This window comes from Mastomys coucha, unplaced genomic scaffold (assembly GCF_008632895.1).
Source record: "Mastomys coucha isolate ucsf_1 unplaced genomic scaffold, UCSF_Mcou_1 pScaffold16, whole genome shotgun sequence".
NCBI classification, from domain to species: domain Eukaryota; kingdom Metazoa; phylum Chordata; class Mammalia; order Rodentia; family Muridae; genus Mastomys; species Mastomys coucha.
Window position 1 is genome coordinate 82589683 of NW_022196898.1, and position 11096 is coordinate 82600778.

The 11096-nt window shown below is 40.7% G+C and overlaps 1 protein-coding gene across 1 annotated transcript in view; it reads left to right on the forward strand.

Moving 5' to 3' along the window:
- Slc9b2 (solute carrier family 9 member B2) overlaps positions 1-10942 on the forward strand; it is a 36522-nt gene extending 25580 nt beyond the window's left edge. Inside the window, exons 11-13 of the mRNA XM_031375593.1 lie at positions 1499-1635; positions 5404-5624; positions 10515-10942. Coding sequence (XP_031231453.1) covers positions 1499-1635; positions 5404-5624; positions 10515-10545 — 389 coding nt within the window. The 3' untranslated portion in view covers positions 10546-10942. The remainder of the gene's footprint in view (positions 1-1498; positions 1636-5403; positions 5625-10514) is intronic.
- Positions 10943-11096: the final 154 nt, after the last annotated feature.

Below are 11096 nucleotides of genomic sequence, written 5' to 3' on the forward strand. Positions count from 1 at the left end.
CATGTGAACACGGGTGTACCCATGTACCAGTGTCTGCATGTCTGTACATCTGCATGTGAACACGGGTGCACCCATGTACCAGTGTCTGTGTGTCTGCATGTGAACACGGGTGTCTGTGTGTCTGCATGTGAACACGGGTGTACCCATGTACCAGTGTCTGCATGTCTGTGTGTCTGCATGTAAACATGGGTGTACCTATGTACTGGTGCCTGTATGTCTGTATGTCTGTGTGTCTGCATGTGAACACAGGTATACCCATGTACCAGTGCCTGTATGTCTGTATATCTGCATGTGAACACAGGTGTACCCATGTACCGGTGCCTGTATGTCTATGTGTCTGCATATTGCATGTGAACATGGGTGTACCCATGTATCAAGGCCCAAATGTGGAAGTTCTGGGTTCAGTTCTCCCTTCCAGCCTTGTTGAAGCAGAGTCTTTCCTGGCTACTGCTGTGCAGCACGTCTCAGGCAAGCTGGCCTGAGAGCCTCTGGGTCAGAGGTGTCTTGCCTCCCATCTGAGGAGCACTGGCGTTACAGATGCAGGCCAGTGTATCCAGCTTTTTAAGAGAGTCCTGAGGATTACATCTGGACATCAGCCTTAAGGGACTAGCTCTTTAACCCCATCTCCCTGGCCCTCTGCTCTGTCTTTTAATATGCCATCTACCATTTTGTTTTCTTTAGAATCTAAAAAGTTTCTAATGTTGCATTTCTTTTTTTGTTTTTTGTTTTTGAGATTTATTTATTTTATTTATATGCATACACCGTCACTGTCTTCAGACATACCAGAAGAGGGCATTGGATCCATTACAGATGGTTGTGAGCCACCATGTGGTTGCTGGGAATTGAATTTAGAACCTTTGGAAGAGCAGTCAGTGGTCTTAATCATTGAGCCATCTCTCCAGACCCTAATGTGACATTTCTTAAAAAGCCATCTCTCTAATCTCCTTGTATATCATGTAATACAGTCATGCTGAATCAGTGGTTCTCAACCTTCCTAATTCTTCAACTCCTTATATGCTAGAGACCCCAACCATAACTATTTTATAGCTGTAATTTTGCTACTGTTATGAATCATAATGTAAATATCCGGGGATATCTGAGACTCAACCCCAAAGGATTTCTGAGCCACAGGTGGAGAGCTGCCATGTTAAATTAACATGTGAGGAAAATGTGGGTCTTGCTATAAAATGTAAAGTGTTGTGTATACCCAGTGCCTGATGTACTGACATTGGCCGGATGGATCTCAAAACTGGAGGAAGGCAGAAGCATCAGCAGCTAATTTAAACTTTCACTGTAAGAATTCAAATATGTTTGGCTAAATTCTGGTTTTATAAAGGAAAAGTTTTAAGCAATGATATGATTGAACGTGTTCATTTCTTTATCAGTTATATGCAACTGTTTTATATTTGATGTTTTAACATTATTCCTATTGAGAATGTTTTGAAATATAATTTCCCCTAGCATCCCATTATTTCTAAAATCTGATTATTTCTTTCAGGCCTTTGTGTTGCAACCCTTGGCATCGCAGTGTTGATACGAATTCTGACTACATTCCTGATGGTGTGTTTCGCTGGTTTTAACATAAAAGAAAAGATATTTATTTCTTTTGCCTGGCTTCCAAAGGCCACAGTCCAGGTAAGTAATGATCAATAGAAAGGCACATCATTTTAGCTGTTACCTCTGCATGACACCTTCAAATACTGAGCAAGAAGACTTACTTAACTTTGGAGAAAGTAAACAGTTGGTAAATCACAGAGCAATGTGTACATGACAAATTGAAGCTACAAGGTGTTTTCTTTAAGGTTAAAAAGTAAAAATTCTTGATTTGATAAAGTCAAAAAAAGAAAAAACATCTTATATGGAAAATTGGTGCTATCCATGTTTTCATTGATCTACGGGGTATTGTGTTTTATAAAATGGCAGAGTGATTCAGGGGGCCCTGCCAAAGTGTTCCTCTGAACAATCAAGCCATGTGACAGGCCTACTATAAAAGGAAGGCCTTTTATTTGAGACCTGGAGGAGGAGTAGAGGCAGAAGAGGGAGGAAGACAGAGAAGGACAGAGAGAAAGAAAGGAGAGAGGGAGAGAGATGTGAAGAGGCTGGCTAGAGACATGTGGGGAAGAGAGAGGGGGATAGAGAAAGGAAAGATGGAAAGGGAGAGGGAAAGAAAGAGAGGGAGGGAATGGGGGAGTGCCAGCCACACAGTCCTTATAGGTGAGCCAGGCTCCTTCCAACTGTTGAGCAGAGCCTAGAGGAAGTGCTAAACTGGGGACCTTGTAACTATCACTCACAGTTGGGGCAGACTCTTGTGTTGATTTCCTAAATGAGTAGTTGATAGTTACTAACTCACAGCTAACTAAACCTTATGACAATATCTCAGTTAGTTAACCCAAAATTTGTACACAAATACACAAGTGCTGAAGAAAGCACAAATAGATAATCATTTGACATTGTTGAACATGCACTTATCAGGATATCTGGAAATGCTAATTAAAATAAAATTGTATAGGTTCTAATTCCTTACAAATATTATAGATCTATGACTGCATTATCTACTCCCAAGCTAGTTCTATGAGAGAAGTCAAGCATCCCATGGATGATTTTGTAGTCATTGGAGTATGAAGACTTGTGCCATCATGCAATGAAAGTCAGATGTGGTTAATTTAGGGCGACTGTGAGGATTCATATATCCTATGATTACATCCCAGGCTGTGGATTATGGATCTATTCAGTCCAGAGACTTTTTTTTCATCAGACTTTCATAGGTATCTCTAAGGCATAAGTGTGAAGAAGATAGTATAGCAGTACAATAAATTGAATAATTCGTCTGAGCGGTAGCTGCAGCTTCCAAGCTACTGTTGACATCCGTAGGTAAATACCAAAGTAACTGGCTTGATTTTGTTTTTGTTTTGTTTTTTTTTTATATGTTAAATTGAAGGCTGATACTCTTTTACTATGAAAGCAATTTCTAAAATAAGGAGAAATTATAGATGTTTAGAATGTGTTAGGAACTGTATATCTTGTGGAGACAAACACAGTTACTTTTATTCTTGAGGAATGAGTTTAAAGACACCTATGGGTATCAAATCTGTCGACACTCAAGGTGTTAATGAAAGGTTATTGATTTCTTATAACTTTAGCCTTTCTCCTATATTTTTTGAATCATTTCTTAATTACCTGTCATAGCTAACATTATGTAAATAGTTCTTGTAATATTTAGAGAATAGTGATGAGGAAAAAGTCTTCACATATTCATAAAGATGCAAATTTCTGAGTTGAATTTACCAATAAAGAACAGCTATAGAATGACTGTATTATCTTACATGGAATTTTAGTTTTTCTTCTGTTGTTACTATATAAAAAACAAGGAGGCTTATATGTGTGTGTATGTATATAAATATATATACATATATATGTGTAATTCTTAATACTTTGGTTTATGATCTGTCATAAGAAATATATACATACATTAAATATACTTTAAATCACAGTTTGACATACATGTATACCCTAAAACATACATATACATGTATAGAACACAAAAAAACTAGAAGAGAAATATATATTGCCATGCAACAAGTGATGCTTTTGGGATGCTCTTGACAAGAATTCATAAGATGTTCAGTTACTTGTTGCCGAGGATAACCCATAATAACAAAGAGCCTAACAGACAACAGAGGGACAGAATGAGTTAGACTTTCTTCTCTTCCTGTCACTGGTGTGGCATGGGTGTTCCGAGCTGACAGGTGACTGTCAGTTCCAATATGTACCTCTCACCCGTAATCTCACATTGGGCTACCGTTTTCTTCAGTTGAGAGGATGAGGGCTACTTGTGTCCATTCTATTTTGGGTGAGAGTCCCTGGGCCTCATCCTTGCTGGTCACTCCGCAGCCAGAACATAGACACACAGTTAATCTAGCTGAAAAGGAACCAGCTGAAATCCCGGAGTGCTGGTACAGAAGACGAAGGGCATTCAGATACCTGTGGGCAACCAGATTTTGTCGTTGTGTGACTGATGCATACTTTCTCTCTTATTTTATTATCTCTGAAGCAAACATTGTTCTTCTATTTGGAATAAGGAGTTAACCAGATGGATTGATGTACCTTTCCCTCTTTAAACCAATAATATTACATTTTGCTTTTAAAAGAAAATTAGAATTTTCATAATATATTCCATTAGACACAAATTAAATAAAATACTTCACCAACTCCTGGGGCAAAAGCGTTACCAAAGAACTAGTAAATTTAACATCATTTTTAAGGGCTACCACTTCCGTGTTTCAGACTGTTTGAGAATTAGTGTATGCTCCAGAGAAAATATATCAATTTAAAATTTCACCCTTGTCTAATAAATATACCCATCAGTTTAAGCTTTTTATATATTAAGTGGTAAGAACAGGTACTTAACTGGATCTCATCAAAAGATTGAGACAGGATAAATACTTTATTAATATAAATTCTTAAAGTTAAAATATAAAACAAACAGTAACTACTCTCTTTTGCAACTGAACATTACCATGTACAATAATATTTGATTAATATTGTGAGTCTGTTTTTTCCTACTATTTTGAAATGTACAGACCTTGTAGTACATTACCTCTGTGTACTGATTGCATAAGGAAGTGTTACTCTCCATATGAAGAGGGCGACTTTGCAGATAGCCAAACCTACTGCAAGACACTTTTTAAGAAGACTAATTTGAGTCAGTAGAGCAAACAGAAAAGCAACTTGTTTTCTCAGATGATAAAATATGTCACTTTTTTTTTTTAAAGATTTATTTATCTATTATATGCAAGTACACTGTAACTGTCTTCAGACACACCAGAAGAGGGCATCAGATCTCATTACGGGTGGCTGTGAGCCACCATGTGTTTGCTGGAATTTGAACTCACAACCTTCCAAAGAGCAGTCAGTGCTCTTCCCCGCTGAGCCATCTCTCTAGCCCAAAATATGTCACTTTTAGAAAGAAAAACAGATTTGTTTATTATTATATCTAAGTACACTGTAGCTGTCTTCAGACACGCCAGAAGAGGGCATCAGATCTCATTACGAGTGGTTGTGAGCCACCATGTGGCTGCTGGGATTTGAACTCAGGACCTTAAGAAGAACAATCAGTGCTCTTAACTGGTGAGCCCATCTCTCCAGCCCAAATATGTCGCTTTTAAAACATACTTGCCTGCCAGGCAGTGGTGGCGCACACCTTTAATCCCAGCACTTGGGAGGCAGAGGCAGGCAGATTTCTGAGTTCGAGGCCAGCCTGGTCTACAGAGTGAGTTCCAGGACATCCAGGGCAACACAGAAAAACCCTGTCTCAAAAAACTAAAAAAACAAACAAACAAAAAAAAGCCAAGCAAACCATACTTGCCTTATGTTTCCAACCAACCTGTGCTAAAACTTCTGTAGGCTGCCATTGGCTCTGTGGCTCTGGACACAGCAAGATCCCACGGGGACAAACAGCTAGAAGACTATGGGATGGATGTGCTGACGGTGGCATTTTTGGCCATCCTCATTACAGCACCAATCGGAAGCCTCCTGATTGGTTTGCTGGGTCCCAGGGTTCTTCAGAAATCAGAACATGGAAATGAAGAGGAGGGTCAAGGAGAGACTTCTGCACACGTTCAGAGGTAAGAAAAAATGCTGAACATGATGGCTAGAGAACTGCTTAGGAACCTGATTGTATCAGGATGGAAATTGAAATAGATAATGTTGAGGTTCGAAATGTATTAGAACCAAGCACAATTCACAATCAATAAACAAAAGAAGGACCAGAGCTTGCTTTCGGTTACTGTTAAATGGAAAGTGTGTCATTTATATTCTTTTGAGACAAGGTCTCAGTATACAGGCCAAGCTGACCTGGGATTTGTGATCCTCCTGATTCAGGCTGTGGAGCACTGTGATTATGGGTGTACACCACTGCATGAAGACAAAATCAGTTTGCTTCTAAGGAACTGATATGGAAATTGGACATAACTTTCCTCTCGCATGTATTGATGACTTTATGAACTAACTATAAGTCTACAGGGAATGAGAGACATGGAGGCAGAGATGCTATTACATGGAGTGTTCCTGCCACTTGACATCGTGTCTTACTAGGTGTGGTGACTTATTTCTGTAATCCCAGCTCTTAGGAGACTGCAGCAGGAGCTTGCCCTGAATTTCAAGGCCAGCCTGGACTACAGCATAAGTTCTAAACAAGCCTGGTTACACACACTGATACCGTATCTGAAAAAAAGCTTATAAGGACTAGGAAGATGACCCAGTCACTAAAGAGCTTGCTCTGCACGCATGTGGGCCTCACCAGCAGTATAAAAAAGCTGGGTGTGACAGTGTAGTCCTTTAATACCAGTGCCGGTTGGAGGCCGGAGTTGAAGCTCAGGTAGAGGTAAGTGAAGATAAGTGAATCCCAAGGGTTGGACGGGCAGCCAGTCTAGCCAATCAGTGGGCACCATGTTTAATGAGAGCTTCTATCTCAAAAACTCAGCAGGGATTAATAAAGCAAAACACTCATCATTGACCTCTGATCTCTACACAGCCATGTAGAGTGCACACACAAATATGCATATACACACAGACATACAGATATAGACACAGTTACACGTGGAGACAGACACACAGAGACACAGACACACACAGATACACACACTCACACACAAACACAGATGCATACACACACAGACACCCACATATACATACACTCACAGACGCACACACATACACATATACAGACACACACAGACACGTACACACACAGACACACAACAAAGCAATGACGACAATCCTCTTGAATACATTCACAGACCTTTAGAAGGCCTGTGAAAACGATACCTTCTTTCTCAAGAGGCTGTGCTATGCTGGCCGAGAATGGATGAGAGGAAGGTCCTCCCTGCACAGGCCACAGTTTATCCCACAGGGCAGACAATCCTCCTTTGTGCATCGCTCACAGCTCTCCTTCATCCTAGGCCACCTGTGGTCTGGTTAGGAACCATGTTCAAGGACAGTCTTCAGTTTCATGTTGCTGGACACAAACCTGGGAGTTTTTTGTTCACTTTTCACATCTAAGGGAACCTTTTTCTCCTAGAACTCAAGGTGCATTTTAATCTTGCAGTGCTTTTGACATATGTGGGAATTGTGACTCCGGTGAGTTGTGACGGTTCTGGTCCCACCCAGTAAACTGTAAAATGTCTGTCTGTCTGTCCTTCTCTTATGGAGTACTGTTGTAGCCTGTTCTAATGTGACATTTAGATTCAAAATTATCTTAATTGTCTCTGATTCCAACTGGTTCACTTCGATGTCAAGAAAACAAAACTTATCTGTGGCATAGTTGTTATATCTCCTGAATGTGTGTGCTCACAGTGTAGACTGGATTCTTTTATACCAAAGGTTGGTTGTATGATAAGGGTTAAAGCAAATATCATTGGTTAGGTACATCTGTTTCTCTACTTTTTTCAGACTCTGCAACTATATCCGGTCAACAAATAGTTATTTCTGGGTATCATAGGAGATTAGTTTCAGAAACCCCTCAGATAATAAGATCAGTAGATGCTAAAGTCCTATATTTACATATAATAACGTGCATGTCCTCCTATGTGCATTTTCAACTTAATTTGGATTATATTTTAATGTTTCCTGTATATTTCATTATTTATCTGTGGGAGGCAAGAAAAAGTGACAGCCAATTATAGAGGTCAGAGGAGAATCTTTCTCCCCATGTGTGGGATCTGGGAATAGAATTCAGGCCATCAGGATTGGTTGCAAGCACCCATACCTAATAAAACAGCTTGCATGCCCAATACCGCATTTTTAACACATACATTTGACTAACTCACCCAAACTCTGCTTCATGATGAGCCCCTCATCTTCCTTACATAGACCTAAAGCATCTACATCTCTAAGAGTCCATCACTTCTGGAAATAGGACCGTGTTCTGGCAGTTTTGTAGCATACCCCTGCAAGAGATCCATCTTCCCATCTTTTGCCCAAAGGTCTATTTGTTCTTCCTTCAGGAAATAACTACCAGTCCAAAAAGAACAAAGATTTGCTTGATCCCATTACAATAAGTTCTTTTATTACATTTATTTGGTGTGTGTATGTGTATGTGTGTGTGTGTGTGTGTGTGTGTGTGTGTGTGTGCACGTGCGCGAGCACACATGCGTGTGCCATGAAATGAGTGTGGAACTCAGAGAACAGTTGACAGTTCACCACATGAGGTACAATGCAATTCCAGTGCTCACCTGCTGAGTTATCTCACTGGCTCTAATCTTTTAAAAGAAGGGAGAAAGCTGGGCGGTGGTGGCGCACGCCTTTAATCCCAGCACTTGTGAGGCAGAGGCAGGCGGATTTCTGAGTTCGAGGCCAGCCTGGTCTACAGAGTGAGTTCCAGGACAGCCGGGGCTACACAGAGAAACCCTGTCTCGAAAAACCAAAAAAAAAAAAAAAAAAGAAGGGAAAAAACTGCCAAGGACCAGCCTCAGCTTGGAAGGGCAGGAAGGGGTCCTGAAGAAGGGATGTTTGGGAACAACTCAATTGTGGGGTACAAGCTGACAGCCTTGTGTTCTGGTTCTGCTGGCTTTCCAGACAGCTCAGCTCTGGAAGACCAAAGCCCAGTCTTTTGTTTCCATACCAGTTCAATCATCCACTCCAGGTTCCCTTTTGATTATCAGCATTTTATGACCTTAGCCTCAGATTGTTAGCAAAAGACAGCAAGCACATTTTTGACATAGCAATGAACTCAGAGATCTACCTGCCTTTGGAAGCACAGATAATTAACTAGCTGGCTGGATCCAGCTCTGAGATCACCATTCCTGCCGTGCCTTGTCCTAAACTAGTTCTGTCCCAGGCTGACCTTTGAACTCAGGACTCTGCCTGGAAGCACCAGCAATAAACTTAGCTGGGTGGAATCTTGTCCACAAATCTCTTTATCTCTTTGATATCTTTCTGATAAGCTGGCTCCTAGTGGAGCTGCCTCTGTTATTTTGGGTCTTTGAAGTGCCTCATATATTTTACATTGCATCCTTATGTTTTGGATAGTTGAGAAATCCTGTTTATGTACTTTTGAACTCATGGTTTTAGAGGTCTTTCCCACAGCCTTAAGGACTATGCCTGAAGGTCACAACATTTACCATTTTGCTAAGGATATTAGACACACCTTGGCCTCCCAAACTCCGTGCTGTCTTTAATAATCATGAGGTCATTAATCATAGCAGAGAGGACATTTCCCAATAACCTTGGCAGGGAGAATGTTTCCTGAAAGAGGAACATGAAATAAATTATGTACATTACTACACAAACCAGCTCCAGGCGCACACAACGATCAGCACTCAGGAGGCCAGTGTCCTCCTGGCTCTGCTGGAGTGGCAGGAAACTGTCTCACTTTCCCTTCCAAGCCACGCAGGACTCAGCAGAAGACAACTTTCTTCTTTTTTTTAATGTTTCTTTTTTGTTCTTAAAGATTTATTTATTTACTTTATGTATATGAGTACGCCATTGCTCTCTTCAGACACACCAGAAGAGGGCATCAGATTCCATTATAGATGGTTGTGAGCCACCATGTGGTTGCTGGGAATTGAACTCAGGACCTCTGGAAGAGCAGTCAGTGCTCTTAGCCGCTGAGTCATCTCGCCAGCCCAGAAAACAACTTTCAGTCTTCACAGACATATCCACATCAAGCTGAAGGCGGAATGGTACTACAATAAAAAAGATCCGTCCTCACTGTCACTGCAGAAATCTTACCATTTGAATTAGGCCTTGTACTGGTCGGACTTTCATACCTGGCACACGATACCTGAAACAATCAACATCTAAGGAAGGCATCTTAAGTTAGAGTTTTAATCTGGCAAGTTAGCTCCATTGCTTTTGAACCTGAGATAAAGGAGAGCACGTGGTGTAGAGTTTGAGGCAAAGGAAAACTGCTCACCTTGTGGCCAGTAAGAGAGAGAGAGAGAGAGAGAGAGAGAGAGAGAGAGAGAGAGAGAGAGAGAGAGAGAGAAGTGAGCCTAGATTGCCAAATCCTTTCTGGGGACAATCCACGGAGATCTAACTCCTCCCAGCAGGATCCAGTTTTTATAGCTTCTGCCACCTCCCAGCAGGACCAGCCCTTTAGTATATGGGCCAAAATAGACCTGTAATGATGAATTTAAAAAGGAACAGGACCAGCAAGGTTGGTGGACCAGCAAGATAGGTGAACCAGCAAGGTAAAGGCATCCAGACCCTGACAATCTAAGTTTGCTGCTGGGTCCAATGTGTCAGAAGATGAGAACCATTCCATCAAGTTGTCCTTTGACCTCCATAGACCACATTGTGGCATGTAAGCACATAAAAGCATGAGAACACACAGTACATAATGAATACATAGATATGTAAAGCACACACAGTACATAGTGAATACATAGATATGTAAAGCACAATCTAATATTCAGGGGTAAAAGCTGTTTTGTATCAGGAGAAACATAGGAAATTCACTTGCCCTACTAAGTAGTTTGGCCTTTTCCAGTAATAGTTGTTTTCATCTATTTTAGGAAGCCTGGGGATTCCATTACTGAAGCCTGATGGACCTTGTTCACCATCCCGACCCAAAGGTTTTGGCCCACCAACAACCAGGACAACTTTATTTCCCTTTGACTCAGATGAAAAATTTCCCATGGAATTTCATAAGCAAAAAATTTAGAAAGCTTTACTTCCTGAGAAAGACTGGAGGACGGGTTACTTCAGAGAGTGAGAGAAAGTAATTTGGACAAATAAAACATTCACAATTTTGTTAAAATCTTCATACATTTCTTTTTATAGTATTAAAAAATTCTCATATCAAAAAGTAATGATCTTTTTAAAAATTGAAACTCTGTTGTATTTTTATGAGCATCCAGTGCAGGAGGGTTTTGTTTGTTTGTTTGTTTGTTTGTTTTTAATCTATGTGGAATGAAAATAAAAGCACAACTGTGTAAGAATAGAAGGGGAGCCAGGCAGTGGTGGCACACGCCTTTAATCCCAGCACTTGAGAGGCAGAGGCAGGCAGATTTATGAGTTCGAGGCCAGCCTGGTCTACAGAGTGAATTCCAGAACAGCCAGGGCTACACAGAGAAACCCTATCTCGAAAAACCAAA